General features: G+C 44.8%; 1 protein-coding gene across 2 annotated transcripts in view; it reads right to left on the bottom strand.

The window, feature by feature from the left end:
• The window catches only part of Loxhd1 (lipoxygenase homology domains 1), a 158,425-nt gene that overhangs the window by 122,656 nt on the left and 9,735 nt on the right, over positions 1-26,034 (bottom strand). For both annotated transcript variants that reach the window (XM_005372875.2, XM_005372874.2), the window contains exons 3-5: positions 22,875-22,955; positions 20,840-21,024; positions 2,599-2,697 (exon numbers count right to left, since the gene is read on the bottom strand). In XM_005372875.2, the coding sequence (XP_005372932.1) occupies positions 2,599-2,697; positions 20,840-21,024; positions 22,875-22,955 (365 nt within the window). The remainder of the gene's footprint in view (positions 1-2,598; positions 2,698-20,839; positions 21,025-22,874; positions 22,956-26,034) is intronic.

A 26,034-nucleotide genomic window follows, 5' to 3' on the forward strand; every position in this document is an offset into this window, starting at 1 on the left:
AAAAAAAAAAAAAAAAAAAAAAAAAAACACTAAAAATTTCAAGTACCTTTGAATTAATTATGTGTGATTAGTTTCCAGTTGTACAGGAAATCGTAAATACTTTGCTTATTTAGCCATTGTTTTTCTTTGTTTCATTTTCCTCATATCCTTCTATGGAATTGGTTCTTTGTTCCCTTTTATTCATTCTACTAATTGATAGGTTTGCTGTTTTTATTTCTTGTGGTTGCTTTTATAATTTTAATATTCATACCTGACTTATTAATGTCTATACTTAATCATTTATTCTTCTGGAGGTACAGAGGTAGTCTGAGGACAACAACCTCATTATGCTTTAACTCTCATAACCTACTTTCCTTCTCATATTTATTGATTTGAGAGGTTCTGCATTTCCTCTCGGGCTTATATTACTCATTTTACTATGTTTTGTACATTGATGCTTATATTTGTTATATAGTTTATCCATTTTTGTTCACCTTTGTCTCTTGCATCTTCTTCTGTGTATAATTTTCCTTTTCTTAAAGATTATCCTTTAGTGGATGTTTAGACATAGGTGTAGCAGTGGTAAACTCTATTTTGTTTCATTGGCTCTGGGAATTTGTCAATTTTTCTCTCATTCTGGAATGATAATATAGCTGGCATAGAATTACAGGTGGATACATATTGTTCCACAGAACATTAAAGATATTCCTATGTGGAAATATGACCTCTATTGGTTGTTATAGTAATTTGCTATCAATCTAGTTGATTTTTACAGAAGATAATCGGCTAAATCTGCTTTTTTTCAAGATCTTTTTTTTTTTTTTTTTTTGGCTTTTGATTTCACCACAGTGTATCTACATACAGGTTTGTATCCTATCCAGTGACTCATTTTATAAATATCTTTGTTTAATCCTTTAAAGAGTTTCAGCTGTTATCTTTTTGAGTGTTTCCTCTCACCCGTGGTCCTCATTCACTATTCCTCTTCAACCTCCTTCTCTCCTCCATTCCTGGATCTTTCAGTTCTATTTTGCAACCCTTTTCCTCATTTTGCTCATATTTATCTCACAGTTCACTAACTGTCCAGTCAACTACTTCTAATTGTGTTGTTTAATTCAGCCGCTGTATGTTTATCTTTAATAACTACTCTTCATTCCATGTACTACTCTTTGACTTTATTTTTAAATTGGCTGTGGTTTTTCATAGTGCCTTATTTTCTTCAGTTCCTTCTTTCATGTCTTTGATAGGTTTAAGCAACTAAATTTATAGGCTTTCTCATATTACTCCATTATTTGAAACTCTTAAGGATATAATCTTCTCGTTTGTTGTGTTGACTGATGCTTAATCTTGATGAATTGTACCCTTTTATTTTGTAATCTCAGAAAATAAATTCATCTTCAATACTTCATCTATGGGGATTTCATGTCTCACCTAAGCTCCTGCCAAGTCCTCAAAAGTATTTGTTACTGCCATGGAATCAACATTCTGTACTTGGAGAAAGGTGCTCCCAAATCATACACTGTAAAAATCATCCCTCAGGTATACATGAGATGTATGTCTAAGGTATCAATTTCTTACATTTTTTAAAATTTAGAGGGGCTGGGGATTTAGCTCAGCGGCAAAGCGCCTGCCTGGCAAGCCCAAGGTCGTGAATTCAGTTCCTGGTACCGGAGAAAAACCAAAAAAATAAAAAAAATAAATAAATAAAAATAAAATTTAGAGAACTTGCAGAGATAAGCTTACAGTACTGATGGTGAATTTTTCCCTGATTTTTTTTTTTTTGGTACTGAAGATTTTGCTATGAAACTTCAGGGCTTCTGGCTTTCTGTGCAGTTCTAATTTCAAATCTCTTGCCTCATGCAGAGCCAAGGTTTAATTTTCTGACCCCAAATGGGCATAAAAACCCATCTTCTACAAAGCTGAGCATGAAAGCTCCCTCCTTCTAAGGGCCACAGCATCAGTTCATAGTTAACACTTTGGTTTTGAATTCCCTCTTCATTTTTGGCACCAAGAGAGTTCTTTTTTTTTTTTATTATTCCTTACAAGCTCAGCAATACATTTTACATTCTTTAATATATTATATCCCAAATCCACATGTATTATTGCTTTTCTGACTCCTGTATTATTCAATTAAATTGGCAGAAGTGGTAGGGAACCACTTGTCTCAGTCCTACTGATCTGAACTTCCACCTGCAGCCATGTTTGTGTTCCGTTTCTGCTTCACCCGTGAGATCGAGTCTAATTCTATTCCTTTGCTCCATTCTGGTCTTCCCCAAACCACTGCACGGAATCAGACGCAGCCAGCCACAACTCCAGTACAGTGCAGACAGGCATGGAGCTTATGGAGATGAAGACAGTAAATGAGAATGAGTTCCCTGAGGATGCGGAATTTGATTTTTTTCATAGTCTAGGGTGCAAGACAATTTTAATCAACCCCTAAGCTAGACATCCTTTATTCTGAAAAAACACCACACACACACCCCAACTTTACAAAAGAAAGATGCTCAACAGAGGAGGCCAAAAGTGGCTTAAACTGTTATCTTCTGATGGGATTGTGAGAGATAGTTCATCAAAGAAACAGTACTGGGTGTGGCTTGTGAAGAAAAGATTCAACCTCATTACCTGTGTCTCCATATTCTCCAAAGATATTGATGAAGACATCAGCATCTGTCCCTGCACCAATTACATCACCGGTGTACACCCTGATTTCATACTTGTTACCTGGGAATAAGAAGAGAGAAAACCTTGGCAATGCATGCATTGTGATTACTGTCAATAACAGAGCAAGAAACAAGTCACTCAACATTGGTTTCAAGTGGTCACTGCTAAGCTGTATGTAATACATACAAAGTCAGAGGGACTGGGAACCTTCCGTTTTCATCTATTAGTATGTTGCCTGGGAATACATGAGCCAGCCCAGATGCAAGGGACCACCTTGAACCAATCTACCAGCATAGCTCCCCTGAACTATCAAAAGGTCTCTGACTGGTCTCTGCACTTTTCCTTTGCTTTCTCTAATCCATTTCCCATGCTGCACCATAATGTAGAAATTCACTGGGGAAATTGGATTCAGCAAATGAAAATCAAATTCATGTGTTGATTTGTTAAGGTCATAAATGATGCAGACTAGAGTGACCAGCAAACACATGCTCAGAAAATTAGTCACTTTTAAAGACCTATATCTTCTTTGCTCCATCCACTGGCCAGAAATTAATTCTCCATAATCTTCAAACACCTCAGCCTCAATGGTGGCCTCAACAGCAGTGGAGTTCAATGTAGACTTGATAAGATGATGAGCCTTGTCCAGGTCTTACCATCTTGAGCCTGCCTTAGGAAATAAGGCCAAACCTAGGTTTGTATGATTGAGCATCCTAGAGACACCTAAGCAGTTAGTGTGAGCACTACACCTGGGGGACAGCCTTAGGATGGGACACTGTCCATAAAATGCCATAGGTGAGAGAATGTGGGAATGGTAAGACTCCTTTATAGTCTGCAGTTCCTTGGCATTTGACCAGGAAGGGCAGACTGTCTGACTGAAGAGGAAGCCCAGAGATCAAGAAGCATCTCAGAGGGCAAAGGAGCTGGCCTGGGTCAGTTCAAGTAAGTTCTGGGACACACAAGGCCAAGCAGAACTTTGGGAACATACAACATCTATGTCATGGGAAAGTTCAGAGAAGCAAAGCATCAAGCCACAGTGAGGAAATCTGGATGACAGGCAAAGTTCAGGGATCAGAGGCCAGCTGAGGTGGGAAGAGCTTTCGGGCTGAGGTAGACATTGGGAAGTCAAGTGCACAGAATGTGGTAGGAAGGAGAGGCTGTCTTCTGGCCTCTGTTGAACTTTCAATGGCAAGATGTGGCCTGCATCCCCAGATGGCTTGCTGTATGGACAGCGGGCTCCTTGTGTGTTACATGACTACTAACCACACCAATGAGGGGACATGAGCTAAAATATAGATGGATGGGTACACCTCACAAAACTGTTCTTTAAAAGGCCTGTGTTTGGACAATGAAAATTTTTAGCTTTTCAACTTCCTTTTTTTCTACATTCCCTACTCAAACAAAACCCCACACTAAGTTGCCACCTTCCAAAACAAGGCCCAGAGCCCAGGGCTAGCCCTAGATGGTGATTAAGTGAATATGTGAACCAAAGAATATGGGTATTGCTCTCCACCTTTGGCAAACTCAGCGCAATGCATGGAGTCTTCCTTCCACATGAGGTAACTTGAGAGACACTCCCACCCTACCCCATCTCTGTTTCCTGTGACTTGAATTTCAATGAATGCAGATGTGGTCACATGTGGGGTTCTGTATGTTGCTTCTACCACTCAGATCTGGAGATTGGTAAGGGGATAAAATGTTCACCTATGAACTGGGGCTGGCAACTAACTGGAAGCTAGTCCGAAGGAGGGGAAAGGAAAGACAGGTCCTACAAAAACCTGCCCCAAAGCAAGGATAGGTAGGGAAATGGGGAGACAAATGTGGTGGATTGAAAACTGGTGGTCAACTTGTAACACCCAGCTGAAGTGAACCAGCGTGATGGTTGGTGTGGGAGGCCCACGTGAGGGTTGTTGCCATCAGCATAAGAGGCAGAACTGGAAAAGAGGAAGCTTAGAAGCTGTTGGGTGCTGTTAGAGGCTGTCTAGAGGCTGTTGGGAAGTGGTTAGGGAGCTGCTGGTTCTCTTGAACTATTCTGCTGGAGGACCTTGTCATGCTGGCTTTCCTGATGAACCTGGCTGTTCCCACTGAAGGAGGAGCTCGGGACCTCGTTGTTGCTGAGAAGGGCTACCGTTCAATCTGGGGGAGCTCTGGTCCTTGGTTTGAGCATTGCTTCCTGGCTCTAGAGGGGAAGATGGTGCACTGCTTAGCCTCCTGGAAAAGCTTGTGTTGCTGGCTTTCCTGATAGGAGCCAGCTGTTATCATCATCGGAGGAGCTCGGGACCTCACTGTTGTTGAAGATGGCTGTGGTACCTTTCAGGGGAGCTCTGCTTCTTACTTTGAGTGTTGCTTCCTGGGTCCAGTGCAGATCCCTTAGCCTGCTAGCACAGATCCTTCATCCTGTGGGCATAAACTTTCTAGCTTCCACCACTGGCCTTTGGGCCTTCCCAGCACAGAGTCGTGAAACAGGCCTGCATGAGATGTCATGGGCTCTAGACCTCCAGCTGGACTCTTGGGGCCACTGTTATGGGCTCTAGGTCTTCAGATGAACTTATGCAGGACATTATTGTGGGATCCAGGCCCTCACCTGGATTCTTTGACCTTAGTGTGTGGACAGATTTCCTGTACTCTTTTCGTATATGATTCTTTGGGTGACTATTGTAAAATAATCTTATAAACTATATGTCCTGTATTAAATTTTTCCCTCTTGCAAAACCCCAAACTATGACACAAACGATGAAAAGAAAGGGCTAGCAGGCTTCCCTGGGAAAGAAAGGCCACTTTTCATTTATGAAAATGCCATGGTTGACCCACCTTCTAAGGCAAATGTTACTAAACATTCATATAGGTGATGGAAGTTTACAGACCCCTACATATGCTTGAAGTCATCTTGAGCATTGCTTCCTGGCTCTAGAGGGGAAGATGGTGCACTGCTCACCCTCCTGGAAATGGTATAGGGGGTGATGATATAGGGGGGGGTCAGGTGCTGCTGACTTTGTACTTAGGGATAAGGAAACCCAGGCTCAGAGAGTGAGGTGAGTTGCTAGGAATACACAGATGTAACAGTGTAATAGGGGCTCATAGCCAGGTCTATCGTTTTTGAATCCAGAGCTCTTCCCGGGAAACCCTGTGGCCTCCCAGGCTCTAGTCCAGAGGTCAGCAAACTTGTTCTATGAAATGCCAGACAGGAACTATGTGGGGGTCTGTGGACTACTTGGTCTAGTCTCGATGACTTTTGTGCTCGTCTAGTACAAAAGCAACTGTAGGTAGTACTCTGTAAACAAATGTACGCAGCTGTGGCCCAATAAAACTTTATTTATGGACACTGACATTTAAATCTCAGAATTTTTATGTTTTACAAAATATTTTTCTTTTGGTTTCAATTATTTAAAAAGTGTAAAGTCCACTTGTAGCTTGTAGCCCACATAAAGCAGGTGGCAGGCCAAGTTTGGTCCATTGCCCATCGTTTGCCACCCCTTGGCCTGGGCCATGTGCTTCCAGACAACGTTCTGTGTGTGTTTCCAGGCAGGAGCTGTAGGAAACTCTGTTCTCTGGGTCCTGGGAAGGGAACAGAGCTGCCTGGAGCAAAGCTATCTGCTGCTTGCTGCAGGGTAATCACACATGTCCTGATCAATGGCTAAGCAGCCAGGACTCTGCAGATGGGCGACCAGTTCCCTCTCTCCGTTGGGGCAGAGCACGTTCTCTGCAGGTATGGATATGCAGGGCTACCTTTCCTTACCCCTACAACGCTGTGTGGCCAAGCCAACCCTGGAGGGCCTCTGAGTCTGATAAATAAAGGGACCTGGTCTGGGGCTTCCCAAAGGTGAATACAGATGACAGCACCAATCCTGCCACCTTAGCCACTGTGTCTTTAGTTCATAGTCTGGCTGACACCCAGGAACAGAGATGAAAAATGAAGATCAGGTTCAAAGAGAGCTAAGAAGCAGTTCATACTTCTTCCAAGGAAGAGTAAGCAAGCACAGGAGAGACAGAACCTAATGATAGATTGTGGGAATTGTCATCCAAGCCAGATCTAGAGTTGCCTAGTTCTCTACTCACACGATATATTATAAAACTTCACCTAGAACTGATTTCTCTCTGGCCTTCCATTAGGGCTACCATTAGCCCATACAGGACCTTCATGTGAATTAGAGAAAGAATCCCTTCCTCAAGACACTTTACTGCCATCTGTTGGATAATGGTTGCAATAAATACACAAATCTACAACTTCTGGTGTGAAGTATCTCTATGTAGTCCCACTTGTGCAGTGCTTGGCCTTTACATCTGAGCCCAGCAACCCTCCTGGAAGGCAGTAACATTCTTCCACTAAAGGTCTGTGTAAGCTTAGAAAAATCAAACTAATTTGAGCCTTGCTCTGCACAATACACAGTGAGAACTACAGCCCAGGGACTAAGCTAATCACATCATCCCTTCCAAAGCTAAACAGAACGGGGCTGTGGACTGAGCTGGTGGAGTTGGTTGCAGGCTCAAGACAGTTGTCCTGCCTCAAGGCTACATCCAGGAGTGTCTACGCTTCTCCCAGATCCGTGGACACCCATAATCAGCCTTGTCCTGCTTTTGCTCAGCAGATCCATGGCAGAGACACCGGTTGCTCTCTTCAAACGGGAAATCTGCCCCTGAGGCCGGCGGAAGCTGCCTGCGTGGGCTTCCAGAAAAGGCAGGCGCTGGCAGGCCTGAGCTGCCTGCCTGCTCCTAGTGCACCAGCCGCCCCCACAGCCTCCCCTGCGCTGTCTGCAACAGTCAGCCCGCGGCAGCTACAGAACTCATCCCAGAGAGCCACCCTGGGAGCAGGGGGACACAGGGATGAGGTGGCCAGACCCCCGAGTCTTGGTGCGGCATGCAGTGCAGAACCTGGCTGAGTTGTCTGACACGCTCTGGATGACAGAAACCACATGTATGCCCTAGCTGAGCCGCTGTGGTCCCTGGAAGGGAGCACTCCACTCCCAACACAAAGTGAACTTTGGGGACCCGCACGTGGACTCAGCTTCCTGGGAAGCAAAGAACCATGAATGAACTGCTGGGTGGAACTTCTTACCCTTCCTTTCACCCATCCCCAGATCCCGTGTAAGTGGGACATAGCCTTAGTCATTTTGGCAGCTGAAGGCTGGAGAGGGGGTTGGAAGGAGGCCGATCAGGCCCGATTTTACCCTAGCCACCAGTGAATCTGCAATGGCTCACACCTGACACCTCTCACTTCCGCTCCCGGAGAGCCAAGGCGCTGGAAGCGAGATCACACAGGCAGTGCGTGGGAGGCGATGAAAATGGAGAGGGAGAGCAACTCAGCAGGGCTGCCCTGGAGCTGGGGGAGAAGGAGGAATGTTCTCTCCCAGCCGCAGGGAAGGGCTGCCTTACTCAAGCCTGCACAAGTCAGGCACCTGGGGTGGGTGGGCAAGTAGGGCAAGGCTGGGTCATCCACTGCCCAGGGAATTCCCACAGGCTGGAAGACTGAAGCCTACCTCCTATCACGCTGCTTGCACAAGGCCTCTGTTATGATTTAAATATACAAAACATCCCCCAGAGTGCAGCGGTGCTCAGAGGTGGGGCCCTGAGAGATTGATTGCATCTTGAGGTCACTAAATTCCTCAGTTAATCCACTCATAAAAGCATAATTTGACGGCATTATTAGAAGGTGGTGGAAGCAGGAGGCGGGAGCGGACCGTGGGGGTGTGACCTTAAGGATCCTGTGGGGCCCCTGGCCCACTCCTTTCGGGCCTTTTCCATCTCTCTCTGCTTCCTGGCTGCTGTGGAACAGTGTTGCTCCAGTATGCTCTTCTGCCTCGACGTTTCAGGGCTAGATGCATCAGGGTCAAGTGAGCATAGACAGAAATTTCGGAAACAATGAACCAAAATAACTCTTTCCTCCTTCAAATTGTTTTTCTCAGGTGTTTGTTTACAGTCATGAAAATCTGACTAACACAGTCTCCTTTTCCTCCCTCTGGAGACCCCTCATCTCTCCCCCAGGCCCTCGTAGCCCCAGTGTCTCCCACCTCCAGTGGCTCCAACCTACCCTCCCATCATCTCCTGTCTCAGACTCTTCCAAGCTCCCTGGGATATCTCCTTTGGGATACACTCCCAACTCCTGGGACCACAGACAAGCTTGACCAAGACCCCAGGCCATCTTCCTCAGCTTTCCCCCTCAACACCTCAATCTCTCCTCTTTTCTCAACTTTGCTCACTGTCTAGAATATGAGACTAGAATGTTCTGCTTTCCTTAGAGGACCCCAACTGTGCAGACACTGTCCTTCAGACACACTCAAGCATCAAAATAGTAAGCGCCTCTAATTGTACTTCCTGAGCGCCTCCCAGGAGAGTCATATTTAGCACCCCCTTTAACCCTCACAATAATGGACCCTGTAGATACTATTGCCACCATTTGAGAAAGTGGCAACAGAGGTAGGAGGTTAAGAAACTTGAACACATTCACACAGAAAGGGTGAGGCCCAGATTTGGACCCATGGAATCTGAACACAAAAGACTTTTTGCCAGCCTTGTACCTGTCTGCCAGGTGTAGCTCACACCCCAGGCTCTTGCAAGTACCCATTTCGCAAGCCCACAGGGCCCTACTCCCAAACTCTTGGTGGCTATAGTTCTCATTTGGCATTAATGTGTGCTAATGTCAAACATAGGCCCTGAATTTAACCTTGTTAAGCCTGGATACAGTGACATTAAAACATTACTTAGTCATTAGTAGTTGTTCATAGGCAATGATCAAGAAAAACCACTCCATTCCTGTCATCACTTCCACAGACAATTCAAGCATCTGTGTGCTTGCCTGGCTTCATACAAATTACATCTGTAAAAGAAGGGTAATAATAATGTCCCTTCGTGGAGCTGTTATGAAAATAAATTGAAATAGATATTGAGAGAGGAGAGAAAGAAAGAGAGAGAGAAGAGGAGGAGGACTATGAGGAAGAGAACAGTCAGACAAAAAGAGATGAACAGACCACCGGTATGTTGAGACTGATGCCTGACATTAAGTGCTGAATAATAGTTGCCTATTATCATCTTCAGGGAATGGAGTTATGGTAGATTTTATCATTTTTCTTTTGCTTATTTGTACAATGCTCCTGAATTTTTACCATGATCATATATTTTTCCTGTGATTGAAAACTAAAGATTAAAGTCACCCAAAGTCCACACTGGAATAAGTCATGTCCGTTGTGGTCTGGAAGGAGCCCCGAGAACACCTGCCAGTCGCTGTCCCCCAGGAGCTGGGTCTGCCCTGGAAGCCCTTGGACTGGACAGAACAGCGTGAAGCTGAGAGAGCACTGACGGCTGGGTGGAGGAAGAAGGAAGCAGACACAGGGCCACTGGGGAGATGGACACTTCAGCTCTAGGAAGGAGGACACTTACTGAGCTCACTCTAGTTAAGACATGGAACTCAGAGGAGGGTCCAACCAAAAAGCCACTGGTACTGGAGTGGACACCCATAGACAGATCAGGGTCAAGGTAGTGCCTACAAGTCCAGATATTCATAGGTACAAAATACAGCACAGAGAACATGACCTTTCCACCAATAGAAAGAAAAGACTTTTTTTCAGCACCTATTTAGCAATCAAAATAGTTAAGTTTAGAGCAAATGTACAACTCTGTATTCTCCAAAGGTTCTGGATGCTAGATTGAAGGAGAATGTGGATGAAGACAGTTCTGGGCTGGGAGTGAAGGCCACAGTGAAGCTGTTGGTTGGAGTGTGTGTGAGACACTGTGCCAAAAGAGCCCGTCATTCCCCTAAGGGTCCTCAGTCTGTTAAAAGCCTAGCAAACTCCCTTTCACCATGAATCACCTCCTCCATGAAGCCCTCCTGATTTTCCTTTTATTATGCTGCCTCTGGCCTGGGCTGCCTCCACTTACAGAATTCTATCACTCTGCTTTCTGATTATTTACTGGCCTGACTCTTTTCCCTCTAGACTCTAGGCTCCTACAGAGAAGGGACGGTATGTATTCACCCTGAACACAGGTTCTGGTGCATAGAAGATTCTAAAATAGTTCATTCATTGAATCACTGAATGACTGTGCGTAGAGTGGCAATGATGGAGCAGCATGAGCCAGCATCACGAACCCAAGGCTCCAGTCTGCCCCACAGTCATGCTGTCTGACCAAGAACAGGTTGCTTAACTCTGCTGGGCATCTGTTTTCTCCTCTCTAAAGAGGAGGAGGAGAGACAAAGTCCCTTTCAGTCCTAAAATTCTCTGATATGCCTCCCTGGGGCCTCGTTCTGAAGGTTCTCTCTTCCCACTCTTTCCGGAGATGACTTTCTGCAGTGCTAGGTGGGTGCAGATGGCGTGGGAGGAAAGCTGCTGGGAAGTTCCAAGGAGGAGAAGGCTGCAGGGCTGGCCCACTCTCCCACCTAGGAGCCCTCGCCCCTGCACCCACGGGCCTGGGGCCACCTCCACTGAAGGTGAGGAACAGTTCTTGCCAGGCAGGACCACAGCAAAAGGAGCCCTGGACACTGTGGGAAGCTGGGCTGGAAGATGGGGAACTGGCAGGGAGGGGAAGCGGGGTGAGAAGAGAGGCTTGCCCTGCCGGAGTCAGCTACTGGCAAAGTCACCAGCCTAGTTCCAGTTGTCTCTGTGAGCCTGCCCAGATCCCAGAGGAGATCCTGGCACTGAGTGGCCCCAAAGTCTGTGCATCTCAGAATCAGCCTCAGCCTGGATGTGGGGGAAGAGAGGAAACACTGGGAGCTTAACCCCAGGAGCAGTGACCCGATTTACTGAGCAGAGACTCCACACCTATGCAGCACCAAGTCCTTTACACTCATTTCCCTGATTCACCATACAAGATGGGGATGAATGATACCTCCACTGTACAGATGAGGCACGGAGCAGAAGACGTGCTCATGCTTACATACATGGGTCTCATTGCTGCTGGGTAGCAAAGCCAGAGTGGAACTTAGGCTATATACCAGTCTCGTGTGTTTTCTTAATGGCTTAATTACTCTATGATATTTTCCAAAAGAATCTGAGAATAAGTCAGGGCTACTGGTTTCTTTGGCAAAGCCCAAAGAGTAGCAGAGCTAGATGTTAACCATAAAGAATGAGAACTAAGACCATATCCATGGGATGGGGGTGGGAGGACTATGCAGAAGATGAGATGGGAGGGGAGGTAATCACAGCAGAAGGGAAGGCCCCAATGCCAATCTCCGGCACCTATTAAGGCAGACTGGCCCTGGGCCCATTTACACTATACTAATTCCCCGAAGAGTCCCAGGAGCACTAGTCCAGGTGCTCTACAGATGAAGAAATAGAATGGGAAAGCACCTGAGGCCTGCCATGGGTCTCATTGCTGCTGGGTAGCAAAGCCAGAAGTGGAACTTAGGCTATATACCAGTCTCGTGTGTTTTCTTAATGGCTTAATTACTCTACGATATTTTCCAAAAGAATCTGAGAATAAGTCAGGGCTACTGGTTTCTTTGGCAAAGCCCTCATGACAGGTGTTTTATGCATCAGTCATCTAGGCTGCTTTCATTTTGCATTTGCTTTTACACCATGCAGTGCTCTGGAGAGTTCATAATCTACTGCAGGTCAGTTCAATTTGTACATGTCCTTAACATGTTAATATCAGGCCTTTCCTTATCCTGTCCCTCCTCAAACATAGCTGGGATACTGTACCCACTCTGATCTTGCTGAGACTGAGTGCATATCTGGGGCTATGTGATAATCGTCATGTAGCACAGGTTGGGTTGTAATGAAATTGTAACCCAATTACCTGATGAAATAACCAGAAATAAAAACAGTGATGGTACTGAGGAGAAACACAATTGCATTTCTACCCATCCCCAGCCCCTGTGCCATTTTCAGCCCCCAGCATTGGACATAAGAAAAGAAAGGCCAATTCATTTGCTCCAGACTAGCAGTCCAGATGAAAATATCATCCACCCCTCCCATCACGTGCATGCCTTTGGCCCACCTGACCAAGGCTTTGCTTTTGTAAGCACTCTTTCCTCTAAAAACTAGCCCCTTGGTCTCTTTGAAGCACATTACAAAACTGGCTGTAGCTATATTTATTATTAATCCACCAAAGAAGATTGAATGCCCTGTAGAAGAAGGATTGTCCTTAATGAATGTAAGAAACAGGTCTCAGCTAAAAGCCAGGGTTGGGGCAGGCCCCACCTCAAGACTGGATCTTCTGAATTTAAGAGTCTTCTCTGCTCTGACAAGGCCTGCACCTGAACCATTTATAAGTCATTGTGCCATGGTTCTGACAGCTTGGGGTGTGAGTAGCTCCCAGGCCAGCTGGAATGCAGCTCTTGGCTTCAGAGGTCTGTCTCATGGTCAGTTGGCAGAGCTGTCCCAAAGCAATGTGGTGTGGGCTCAGTTTTAATTTAAGCCACATGGTCATCTTAAAACTTTTCAAGGTGGGAGGGTTTGTGAGCTGGCACTGGGTTGCAGGCCGTTGCTTGGCCAGAAGACAGGCAGTGACATATTGGCAGTGAAATCCTATACAGGTCTTGCTCACACCTCTTGACCACTTGCACCTCTAGGTGCAGACCCCTAGCTCAAACTCCTCTAAGATCCAAAACTCGATCATACCAAACCTACCTAGAGAGATCGCATCATTTATCAGCCCTTCCCAACTCAGATTTCCACACACTCTTCCTTCAACACTGCGCCCAACCCCACCACAGCTTCGGGAATGTCCCTGAGCTTCCCTAGTGTCAGAAAGGCTGGGTAGCCCTGCGCTCTCAGCCTATGAAATACTGTAGCATGCTCATCAGTTGCAGCTGAGGGCTGTTCTTTGTGAATGTCAGATTATGAGTGATATCAAAGTGGGGGGTTCTGAAATCAGTGGATGGGAAACCCGGTGGCAGACAAGAAAGGCAAGATGGTTCTTAGCAGAATGCCAGACAAAGTCAGCACTACAGGGGACCTTAGGGGCTATCTAGCCCGACCTTCTAGTAAGATGCGGGAACAGAGATGAGATGAATGACTTGCCAAAATGACACAATTGCTGATGGGTGACACTAGAGCCCTGATCTCAGTCCCCAGAAATGCTCTTTCCATCTCTGCTGCTGGTCTTCATAAGTGGTGGTATACCTACATATGACCACCCCAAATGTACACAAACCCATTTCCAACCAATATTTGTACAAACCCCTAATTCCCATGGGCTAAGGCAGTAACTGGTGGGCAGGAAAAAACACAAGGGTCACCCTTGGAACAACCTGAGCCAGGTTGCAGAGAGAAACAGACACATAGTAAGCAGTTAGAGCTCAAAGAGGTGAAGAGTAGTCCCTGATATGAGATGTTTCTCAGCTATTTATCCATCTCAAGATATCTGAGAGCTATCCCCCACTCTGTAGGCCACAGTGGCTTAGTGGAAGCTGTTAAGGATGACACCTCAAGTGCCAGAGACTGAGCTTAGTTTCCAGCCAGAGGCTGCCATCAATGTGTAGACATCACCAGAGCTACTCTGTTCCTCTGGATTCTGGGTTGTCATGAGAGTAAGCCATTCCAGGTAAGATGGAAGAAATCCTCCAAGAAGGGAGTTGGGCATCCCTGGCAATGAGGGAATGCCAGGAGACAGATGGCAAGAAGGAAATTTCATGGCACTCCTGGAACAATTCAGTAGCAAAGACTGTGTTCCCAGGAATAATAAATGCAGATATGCTGGGAAAGTGGCTGCCAACCTTTCGCAGGCTCCAGAAGATGCCAGGGCCCCTGACGCCCATTCTAAGTGGGAGACAATCGTAGGGTTGGTGGCTAAGTCCCCGTGCGGCCTCTGTGTATGCCTGAAATGCCTGATCATGTGAGATGCCTGCCTGGAACACTCAATTGAGTTGCTGGTGGGAGCAAAGCAAGACTGGGACCCTACGCCTGCTGATTCATGAAAGGTTGAGTCAGGAGAATCTGAGATGCTTCTCCAGCAGCCTTCATGTCCTGGGCAAGAACTGAGGACCTGTGGTGCAGGCATTTTCCTCTTTTCTTCCAAGTGAACAGATGCCCTTTGACTGCAAGGTCAGCATGGCATTGTCACTGCTGAAAACAGTTAATGACCATTTATTTACAATGTATTAAAAGAAGTGAGACATCAAGGGAACCTGAACAGACAAAACCGTCTTGAAAAAGGACAAAGCTGCAGATCTAATGCTTTCTGATTTTAAAACTTATAAAATAGCAGTAGTGGCGCTGTCCTAAAAACAGCCATGTGGACAAATGGAATAGGACAGAACTCTCATGTATATAGACAAATGATCAACAGAATAAAACAGAATAGAAGGGGCTGGGGATTTAGCTCAGCGGCAAAAGTGCTTGCCTGGCAAGCGCAAGGTCGTGAGTTCGGTTCCTGGTACCGGAGAAAAACCAAAAAAAAAAACAGAATAGAAGATACATATTTATAAATCATGTATCTGATAAGATATTATTATCTAGAAAAATAAAGAACCCCTAAACTTAATAACAACAACAGCAGAAAGAACTTTGATCTTTAAAAATGCGTGAAGAACTTGAATTGTCATATCTCAAAAAAAGACACACAAACAAGAAGCACATGACAAGATGATCCATATGAGTGATCAGGGGAAGGCAGATCAAAACTACATCTCAAAGAGATACTTCACATCCATTAGAATGGTATTATCAAATAATAAATAAATTAGCAAGCATTGGCCATATGTAGAGAAATCAGAACTCTTACACATTGTAGTGGGGATGTAAAAACTGCTTTTTACAACCACTGTAAAAAGCAATATGGCACTTCTACAAAATGTGGTGTTTGAATGCAATTAATTATTTTTTACCTTTTAAAAACTAAATTCTGAAACATGTTACAACAGTGTTGAACCATGAAAACATTACTCTAGGTGAAGTAAGTCAGGTATTAAATGACAAGTACTACACAATTCTACTTATATGACATTACTAGAGTAGTCAGATTCATAGAAACAGGAAGCAGAACAAAAGTTACCAGGGGCTGGGAGTGGGGAGAGGGAATAGGGAATAGGGAGCAAGTATGTAATGGAAACAGTCTTAGTTTGGGGAGATGACAAGTTCTAGAGCTGGATGGTGGGGATGGTTGCAAAACAACGTGAATGTGGATGAGTTTATGCCAATAGAATAAATGGTTAAGAATGGTTAATGTTAGAAATGGTTAAGATGGTAAGTGTTTTGTTATGTGTGTTTTGCCCCTCAATCTTTTCTGATGAGCCTCTTTTGGAAACAGAGTTCTAGCCTGGGAGGAACCTTCTTGGGAAGAAAGGTTTACAGAAGGACAGGCCAGGAAACCTGGGCATGTCCTCCAGGAGACAAAAGCCAGGTTTCCGACAGTGAATGGCTAACATGTGACAGATACTGTCTTATATCAAGCTAGGACTGGAGCAAGACTAGCAGAAGCCTCATAGAGACTGTACGGGGTTTCAAGATCTTTCCACTCACTGGGTCTGGTGGCACATGCCTGTGATCCCAGCCTTTGGGAGGCTAAGGCAGGAGGATCCAAGTTTGAGGCTAGCCTGGGCTACATAGTGTGTTCAAGGCTAGTCTGGACTACATAGGGGGACCTTGTTTCAAAATAAAACCCAAAAAAGCCTCTTTTCAGTTACCCATGATGCCCAGGAGTGAAATGGGATGTCCATCACTTAAGAAAGACTGGATACAAACCAAGACTGGAGAAGCATCTGGTAGGGTCACTGTGGAAGGGATTCCTAAGACACTAGAAGCTTGGCCCAGCTGACTTCCATGATGCCTTACAGTTTCTGGACTCTGGCACAGCCAGACTAATTGCTCTTGGTCTTACCCTGCCCAAGAGCCAGGCAGAGAGCTATTCAGCTAACAGTAAGATCTCCATTCTGGTCCTAGCTCCATTGGTGACCAGCCATTTGACCTTGAATGGATCACTAACCGCTGGGACTCAGTTTATTCATCTGTGTAACAACATCTGCTAGCTCCTACTTGACTTCACTCCCACCTGCAGAGAGATCATAAGGATAAGGGGAAGCAAGAACTTATGGAGAGGACAGCCCAAACATAACTGCCACCCCTACTCTCCCTCCCAAGCTCTGCTTTCCTCTCCTCTCAGATCAGGGCCGATGGTGTTCTCTAGGGTGCTGTCTGAACATCACCAAGGCATGGAGGAGACTAACAGTGGTAGATGGGGTTATCTAATGATGCTTAGTCACACTAGTATGTACTCTTGTGTGCCTAATATTTATAGAAAATAAGAACCATCTTTCTTTATGATAGCACTGCAACTTCCCTTTAAAATTAACTTACAAGTTGTTATGACTTGTATCTAGATGCCCCACCAGCGTCATGTGGTCATAGGTGGGGCTTTTTGGAGATGTCTGCATCTAGAGTGTAGTGAGGCTGGAATGGATTCATGGTGCAATGCTAGGATTAAAAGTACTAGGATGGGGGCTGGGGATATGGTTCAGTGGCACAAGCGCCTGCCTGGAAAGTACAAGGTCTGGAGTTCGATTCCCGGTACTGAAACAAAAACAAAGACAAAACATTCACTGTATCTTTGGGGCTGGAGATTTAGCTCAGCGGCACAGCGCTTGCCTGGCAAGCGCGACATCGTGAGTTTGATTCCCGGTACTGGAAATAAATCAAAATAAAATAAAATAAAATAAAAGTACTAGGATGAAGGGTGTGAGTGCTACCTGTCATAAGGGTGGGTAACCTGGATACAGTATAAGGGACAGAAAGAGTTCTGCTGCTGTCACTTATTCCTCTGGCCTTGCTATTTTACTGCTTGCTTCCTTCTGCTTTGCTGCCCTCTGCCCACTGTAAACTATTTCTCCTCTGTCATGCTACCCTGCCTTGAAGTCAGCCAACAATGAACTGAAGCTTCTACAAACTATGAGCTACAATAAACCTTTCTTTCTTTAACCTTGGGTGTCCAGATTTTGTCTCAGCAATGGGAAAAGACCCGAGTTAGTGTAAATTGTAAGAAAGTGATTCGAGAAGAATAAGTAATGAATAATGCAAGCAGTGGAATAAAACAAAACTCTTGAAGGTGGAATGTGAGTGGCTAAGGTTTGGGAAACCCCATGTGGATTAAGGGACTCAGCAACCTGCCTCCTTGGGCCCTAGTCATGAACTTCCCGAGGTCTAGAGATCAGACACAATGAAAACCAAAAGACAAAGACATTTTTGTTAATTCTGCTGCCAGGTCTCTTTAGGTGCTGAATACAACCAACCGAGAACAACTAAGATATTGAAACTGGTTCTAGACTTTTCCATCCACAAAACCGTGAGAATGGTCAATTTCTACCTTTATACTTTGGGACCTCTTGTCTGTGTTTTCCTGCTGCCTATCCTTTACACAATAGGCTCCACTAAGAAAGAAGGCAGCCCTCGCATGGCTTTTCCTCCAAAGACGTTAGAAATACATAGGTTACTTCCCTAGGAAGTGTATTTGATTAAGAGCCAAAGAGAAAACAGCCATCTCCATGTGAATGTCAGGCACTGAGCCAGGCAGGGAGCGGGCCTTCTTGTCCAGGGCAACACACCTGGGCCTCGCAGCAGTCCTTCTACTCCCACATGTAAGGTAAGTTCCCCTCACAGCTATCTTAAAGCATGACATGTGAGTCTCCTATTAGAGAAATCTCCTAGAAACTTGATCAAGTCTTGGCCCCACTCCCTCACAGCTACCTGCTAATCAGCCCAGGCCACAGGTTAGGCAGTCATGCTAGAAATCCTGCCTTGCCTGAAGAGCAGGAATGAAGTAAAGTTTCAGAACATCAGAGCTGGCTCTTAAGGGTGGAGAGAAGGGAATGAGGCTCCCTAACAACTACCCTCTCTTGGGCAGTGTTGGGATGGGTGGTGTAGACACTGAAAACATTTCCTTTCCTCTCTTCCATATTGCCATCCTTCCATGTTTTGAAATGTTTCACTCATCAAACTACATGGGTGAAAAAATTAATTATCTTCCCTATTTTTATCATCAAACACCTCTAGCGGCAACAAAATATCAAGCTGGTATAATTCAAGTGAAAAGCAAAGAAACTTCACCTTGTGTACCAGCATAGCATTTCAACATTTGAAGGTTATTTTTTCATTTCTTTTTCTGGAACCCAACCTGGAAATACCAAAGCTCAGTGTCCCTCCCCACCTTCATTGCTCAAGCAGGGTCTTGGACCGGTTCAGGAAGCTCTTGTCTCTAATGGACAAGAGAATACCACCCTGGGCACTCTGTGGAAAGCTGGAGAAGCTCTGAGTTTTGTCAGTTCTTTCTCAGTGGGGACATTTCAGAAGCTCTTTTCCCAATGGTGGTATCCTGGAATTTTGTGTGACCAAAGCAGAAGGGAAAATGAGGAGTTGAAAGTGGGTAAAGACCAAGAAAAGGGGAACCACGAGAACACAGGAAGATGGCAAGCTTGGCCAGAGATAGACCTTATAACCTATGAGATTCATCCTAATAGAAAAGATATGACCTGAGGAGAAAACACACACACACACACACACACACACACACACACACACACACACACACATTATCGACAGTGTATCCCATAACATCATACTGTAGAGTTCAATTTTATGCAATAAAATCTATTAAAAATCTGTGAACCAAAAATCCACAACAAATTACCAAGAAACATATGAAAAATATTCAGCCTCATAAGTAACCAATGAGAGAATATCTGAGTGGGAAATTACACAGTACTGTTAAGTTTTGGCAAAAAAGTGACAGAAATAGGCACTCTTGAAACAGCTGCTGTGACTGTGCAGATACTTTCTAAAGCCAGTGGGAAATGCCCACCAGAAGCATTAACCATGTGCATTCTATTTGGCTGAGAAACTCCACTTTGGAATTTATCTTAAGGAAGGAATCATGGAGCTTTGCAAACTTTTAGGTGTGTTGTTTATAACAGCAAAAATATATTTAGAGGAGGAACACACTATAAATGTACAACAATAAGAGATTCCATGAATGAATGACGGGGTATCCACATTCTAGAGCAATGCACAACCATTGTAAGTAGGAATATTGAGTAATATTTAAAAATGGCATAGAAGTAAACATACTGTAAAACAGAGGATGTTATAACAGTCCGTTATTGCAAGCTACATGTGCAATAGAAAAGATTAGATATGAATGAACAAAAATGTCATTGGTGTTGTGTGTCCAAGTGATGGACTTACAGGAATTCCTTTTTATGTACACTTACATCTATTTTTAAAATTTTCTGCGATGATTGAATTTAGCTTTTGTAATAAGAGAAAAACTCAATAATATGTTTTTAAAAAGAATCAATGAAGCTGCAAATTAGTATGATAGGGACACAGAAGAACAATTCAAGGGTTCAAAGTTGGCTGAGAGTTAGAAAATCAGGTGGAGAAATTGAGAGCTGAAGCCTGTTAGACAAAGGATATGTTTACTTCTGCCCAGCTGAGTTGCAAGGAAGGTTAGAATTCTGAGGCCACGCAGGTAAATACTGCAAGGCAGAATCTAACAAGCATGTTAGCCTTCTCTTGTTCTGCCAAGTGACTGTTGTTTCTCTTCCCTGGCCCCAATATCTCTTTCCTTGCAATGTCCCATCACTGTGATGATGGTACCTACATGTAGCACCTTGCCCTCATTTTTGGAAAGACAAATATGAGCAGTGATGGGGAGAGGTCAGATCAGGATTTAGGAGAGGGACAAAGGAATTCAGAAAAGGGCCAAGGACACACTGTGTGTTTTTATAGACTTTGTTCTCCTGGCTCCCTTTGTTCCTGTGGAACTAGGATAACCTAATTTAAGGGCTTTTGAACAAAGATACTGCCTACAATGAGTTATCTTGTCCCTCATTAAAAGAGGAGGAGTCAGAAAACAGCATGATGGAACTTTGGAAGCTGTGGGTTCTGACACCCATCCACCAGGCCCCAGCTATAATTCACCTTCCTTGGGCATCATAAGAAGGGGAAGGATTAGGAGATGGGGAATGTCGCCTTGATCTCAGAGGCACTTCTGTTAGACAGCCATCAATAAGAATCACTGAGAATACAGAATGTCCTCAAGGCCTATCCTGTCCCAGCTCCATGCCTCCCATTCCTCTTGGGTTTCCTGCTTCCTCGAAGCCTCTGAACACAAAGGCTTGCTCTGGGAAGGCCACAAGATGGCCATAGAGATGTGACTTCACTGGGCCCCAGCCAAAGGGAAGATCATGGGTGGGGGTGGCAAAGGGAGATGAGACTGTCCAGTACAAGACAGAGATGTGAGTGAGGCTGACCCAGGTAAAGAGGGACGGCAGGCAGGCCAAACTGACCTCTGGGCATGTCCATGGGGTTGAAGCTGGCCAGCAGGTCACGACACCATTGGCGGTCACCTTCTATCTTGCTCAGCCAGTTGGTGCAGTTGAAGTAGTATCGGAGATGAGGCCTCTTCATGTCAGTCACAATCACACGGTCCAGGTACCAGCTGGCGTTCAAGCCTGTGTTGTCATGCTCAATCCTGAGGCAGAAGCCAATACTCACATTCTCATTGGCAGAACAAAGATGGCACCCCTTCCTTACTGCAATACCCAGTGCTTATTCCAAAGAGAAGTTCAATCATTTTGTTATTTTTTTGTTACAACTTCCTCATCCACAAAATGGGGATACCCATTACATAGGTAAAGCAGATATACACATTAATGACAGTTACCTTGTCATACTGCCTGCAAGAAAATATTTTTTTTCATGCAAAGTTTAGGATCCCCAAGGTTCACAAGAGAATTAACCTTCAGGTCCTGTCTGACCACTGCTGCTTTCCAACCTTGGCCTCTGCTCATTTTGCTCCCTCTTCCCACTCTGGCCCAAGCAGTGTACATACCACTCTTTGAAGACCATCTGAGTCAAGGCACATCTGAAAGTTCACTGAGACAGAAGCAACTAGACCATCTGATTTGCAAGGCATGCCTTGTCCCTTGGGGCTCACTTCCCACTTCCTGTTGCTATGTGTCCCTTTCTTCATGTCTCCCACAACTAACAGTGATCTGTAGTTTGTGATCTTTAATCCCACCACCCAGAGAATCCCCATAGCCATCGAGACTATGATTGTCCCGCAGAAATATGATGTGAGCAGTGCATTCAAGCCACAGACGTAACTTCAGATTTTTCTAGTAGCTACATTTAAAGAGATACAAAACACTGGTGGAATTACTTTTAATAATATATTGCATTTAATTTCACTTCTCATTTGAACGTATAACCACATGTGGTTATATGTTCAAATGAGAAGTGAAATGACAAGTGAATGATAATATATTTTACATTCTTTTTCTAGAACTAGGCCTTTAAAAGTCCATTGCATGTTTTATACATCCAACACATCTTGATTTGGATTGGCCACATTTCAAGTGTCCAGTATTCACATGTGCTTAGAAACTGCACAGATTCAGACTCCGGCCACCAACATCCTCTCCCATTTGGTGTAGCCCACTTTATCTAGTTTCTTCTTGAGAACATGGCTGCCAAATGACCTCACTTCACATAGAACATCTCATCCCCACCTAAAAGAGTGAGGTTTAATCTAAGCCAACCTTAGTGGGACAACCACAGCCCAACACAAAGATGACACACCTGACATATGGGGCTGATCTGAGGTCATATTTTGGCCCCTGTTCAAACCCTAGTCTAGTGCAATCAGACCACACATGACCTTAACATTCTGACAAATAGGGGTGAACTTGAGTGAAGGTGGTTAGTGGGGACTAGGAGGAGGAGGGGAGCTACTGAAACTTCCTCCTCTGTATCCAGGCTAATAGAATTAGCCTTCCACATACATTCACAAGAGCTCCCCTGGAGAGAACATGATTTATCAGGAGCTCTTTGTCCTAATGCATCTTGCAACATGATGCTTGCTGAGTGCTTACTGTGTACTACTACGGCTCTTGGCATGAGCTCATTGAATCCTAGAGTCATTACAGATGAGGCATCATTATTAGAGGAAGAACCTGAGGCTTGGAAAAGTAGACTGTCCCAATTCCTACAGCTAATAAATGGCAAAGCAGACACTTGAATCCAGGCAATCTGGACTGAGTCTTGCTCCTAACCACTGAGGTGGAGTGTCTCTCAGAGTATATGTCTTAAATTGGTGAAAATTTTTCTCAAATTGCCTCAATCCAAGAAATGAATCTGGTTGCAGCTGGGAAGTTCAGGGCATTGTGATTCTGGATGGGAGGGGAAAATCTGGGTTTTTGATAATCCTTCAAATGGTACCTGGAGAGTAATCAATACCCAAAAGTTATCACTAGTGAAATCAGATCCTAATGTACTTGCGTTCATCTCCACTCCCACCCTGGACAGGGACTTTCTTCTCACCTGATTTTATAGATGAGGCCCACGTTGTTGGTTCTTACCCGGAACACATCAACATTGGCCTTCTCAAAGGCAGACTCACTCCTGCAATGAACATGTGCCCTGTTAGTGCAGGTCAGACTTGATTCACAGGACAAGGAGAACAGCCAAGGGCTGCATCCTCTTCTTCCTCCATCCTCCCACTCCCAGGAAGAGATACATGCAAACAAATCTGAGTCCAAGGAGGAAGGTAAGGATGGTTAGTATCATTCCTTGCTCTTGCACCCAGGTTCATCTGCTCTTTACCATGAGTCACTAAGGCAAGAACAATGAGCAATATTATCCCCATTTTACAGAGGAGTAAGTAGCAGGTTGGTGGCAGAGCTGGGACCAGTATGTGCCCCTCCAATGCCATGATGTCATGCTTGGTGGTTGCTTTGGGTTAGGATGGTGGAAAAGGAAGGAATGTGTGATGAATGCTTTGATGTCCTTGGGTCTTCAGGCCTCCTTGTCTTTCCCCAGTGCCTGCCTTGCTCTTTCTAGGAAGAGTTGCAATGGCAGTCCCAAGTGGATGCAGACCTTGGGTAGCAACCCATGGTTCTGACATTCTAACAAAAAAGTGAACACTCCACCCCAACCAGGCAAGTGGGAGAAGTGAGGGAAATGCATATCTGATATCCTGCAAATGGTGTGAGCAGAGAAAGTATACCAGAGATATTCACCAATGCAGCACCAAATGTAAATCCACAGTCCAGAGCATTCTAAATTCAACCAGTTTAGACACAGGAGGGCTGGAGTCACCTTGCTTAGAATCCTCTAGGAACAGAAGCCTGAATCTCATGTCAACATCTATTCCATCATCTGTGTAGGCCAGAACTTCCACCACTGGAGCCCAGGCCTGTTAGCAACTCTTTCTGCCCCACAACTGAGTCCCTTGGGACTAAGAGCATAAACCTTCCTCAGGGCTATTGGACAGGGCTCCTGGCACCAGCACACAGTGCAGGAAAAAAAGAAAATCACAAAAGACATATGTCTGTGCTGTGGTCTGGCTTTTTACCAAAAGCCTGTAAAGTTAAAGGCTTGATCCCCACTTTTCATCCCACTGGGTAGTGGTGGGAGCTTTAAGAAGTGGGGCCTAGGACCAGGGGTATAGCCCAGTGATAGAGCATGAGAATGTGGGTTCAGTCTCTAGCACCACAAAAAAATTGGTGGGGGCTAGTAAGAGGAAGTTGTGCCATCCAGGATGTTACTTCGAAAGGAATATCAGAACCCTGGTCCCTTCCTGTTTTACTTTTTGCTTTCTGGCTGCCGTGAGGTCAGCAGCTTTCTCTACCACTGACTCTTGCCATAATGTGCTGCTTCACCACAGGCCCAGAAGCAATGGGGTCAATCAATCAAAGACCGAAAACTCTAAAACTGTGAGCCAGAATAAACCTTTCCTCTTTTTAAGTTTATTTACCTCAACTATTTGTTGCATCAACAGAGGGTCAGTGCAGCCTATTATTACTAGTACTCAGTAATTGCTCCAAAACAAAGGGGGAGGTAAAGGGCCATCTCACCAAGGCCACAAGGTTCACATTCAGTAACAGAAGGTTTTCAGTTTCTCTAGAGCCCAGAAGCTGCGCCTGTGCAAGCAGACCTACTTTGATAAATAATCTTCCCCAGGGAGAAGTCTCCTTAAGGTAGCACATCATGAGAAAGAGCCCAGGCCTTCGTAAAGCAGAGCAGAGCTCATAAAAATATACACTGAGGCTGCACTGTCCAGGAAGAGGCCCCAAAGGCGCAGTCTGTACACAGAGAAGCGAGGAGGAGAATGACAGAAACTTCTGAGTTTATTGGAGGACAAAGGAGACTGCTAGGCTTGCAGCCTGTGCCTAAGCTCGGGTTGGTCTCACCCTGGAGGAACAGAGGTGCTCAGGCAACGTTCAACATCGTCTCTACTCCATCTTTGGCATAAGAAAAATGGTGAATGTCGTCAGTTGTTGCTTGAGGATGTGCAAGGAAAATAGGAAGTCTCCTCATGAAGAACCACCGGATCTCTTCCCTGAGAAAATAAACTTAAAGGGTCCTGCACTGAAAAGAGAAACTGAACCAAACCAGCACTCATGTTAGCTGGCTAATGAAGGAATTTCAATTGAAAGGGAGAATAACAACACACTTCATCTGGTTCAGTCACAGTGGCTGTTAAGTAACTTGAATGACAGGTGGATATCAATTGTGCACATCAGGATTTTGTGAATGAGAAACATAGGAATGAATAGATGGTATTTTTTGCTCAATATATAAGACAACTGATTTTTAGAATAAATACAGAAGATTTTCATCAAGTAAATACCCTGAAGGAATATTTACCTTGGGAAGCGATGATGGAATATTTTACAGACATTAAAAATAGTATTAGAGTATTTAGTGAAACAGAAACTAAATTTATTTATGATGTAGGCTTCAAAAGGAAAAACAGGTTCAAGTGGAATATATGAACACAACAATCAATACAAACAGGGTACCGTTTTCATTCAAAAAAATAGAGTGGGAGGATTTATACCAAAATAGATGCTAACACTGTGATGAAGTGTTGGCAGTTTGCTCTTATCTATACTGTCTTCAAATTTTCCAAAAGGAACATGTATTGCTTTTGTAATTATGAAAAAAGAGCATAATTCCACATTTTGCCAGCATCCCCACCCCACCCTGGCCCTCATCCTACCAGTGATGAATATCTTGGGAAGGTTTGGGGATTGCTGAGGGTCATCTTCTTAGGGTACATGGAACTTGAGGAACAGTTGGTGCCGGGAGAAGGGGAAGAGGAGCGCAGGCATCCCTATATTTAGCCAAAGACAAGGTATGACTTGAAGAAAAGCAGCTGGCTTTCTGCTGGGCCTCTCTCAAGAGTTCCAGAAGGGAAGTTCTGATAGCTGCCTTCAACAAAGGGAAGCCCTGTACCCACGACACATTCCAGCATGTTTGTTAAATAAGCAACCATAGTGCTTTACAGTTCCAGGATGAGGGTGGGGCAAGGGATATAGAAGCAGGGAGACCAGGGATGCAACACTTGCCAGGAAGCAGAGCCCAGGCAAAAGGAGGGCTAGGATGGCAGACCTGGGTGTAACACAAGCTTCCAGTGCTCTTGAAATGGAGATCATTCTCTCCCTGGAAGACAGAGAAGCCTCTCCTGAGCCAGGAT

The sequence above is a fragment of the Chinchilla lanigera genome, unplaced genomic scaffold (genome assembly GCF_000276665.1).
Source record: "Chinchilla lanigera isolate Chin_1 unplaced genomic scaffold, ChiLan1.0 scaffold00001, whole genome shotgun sequence".
Taxonomy (NCBI): domain Eukaryota; kingdom Metazoa; phylum Chordata; class Mammalia; order Rodentia; family Chinchillidae; genus Chinchilla; species Chinchilla lanigera.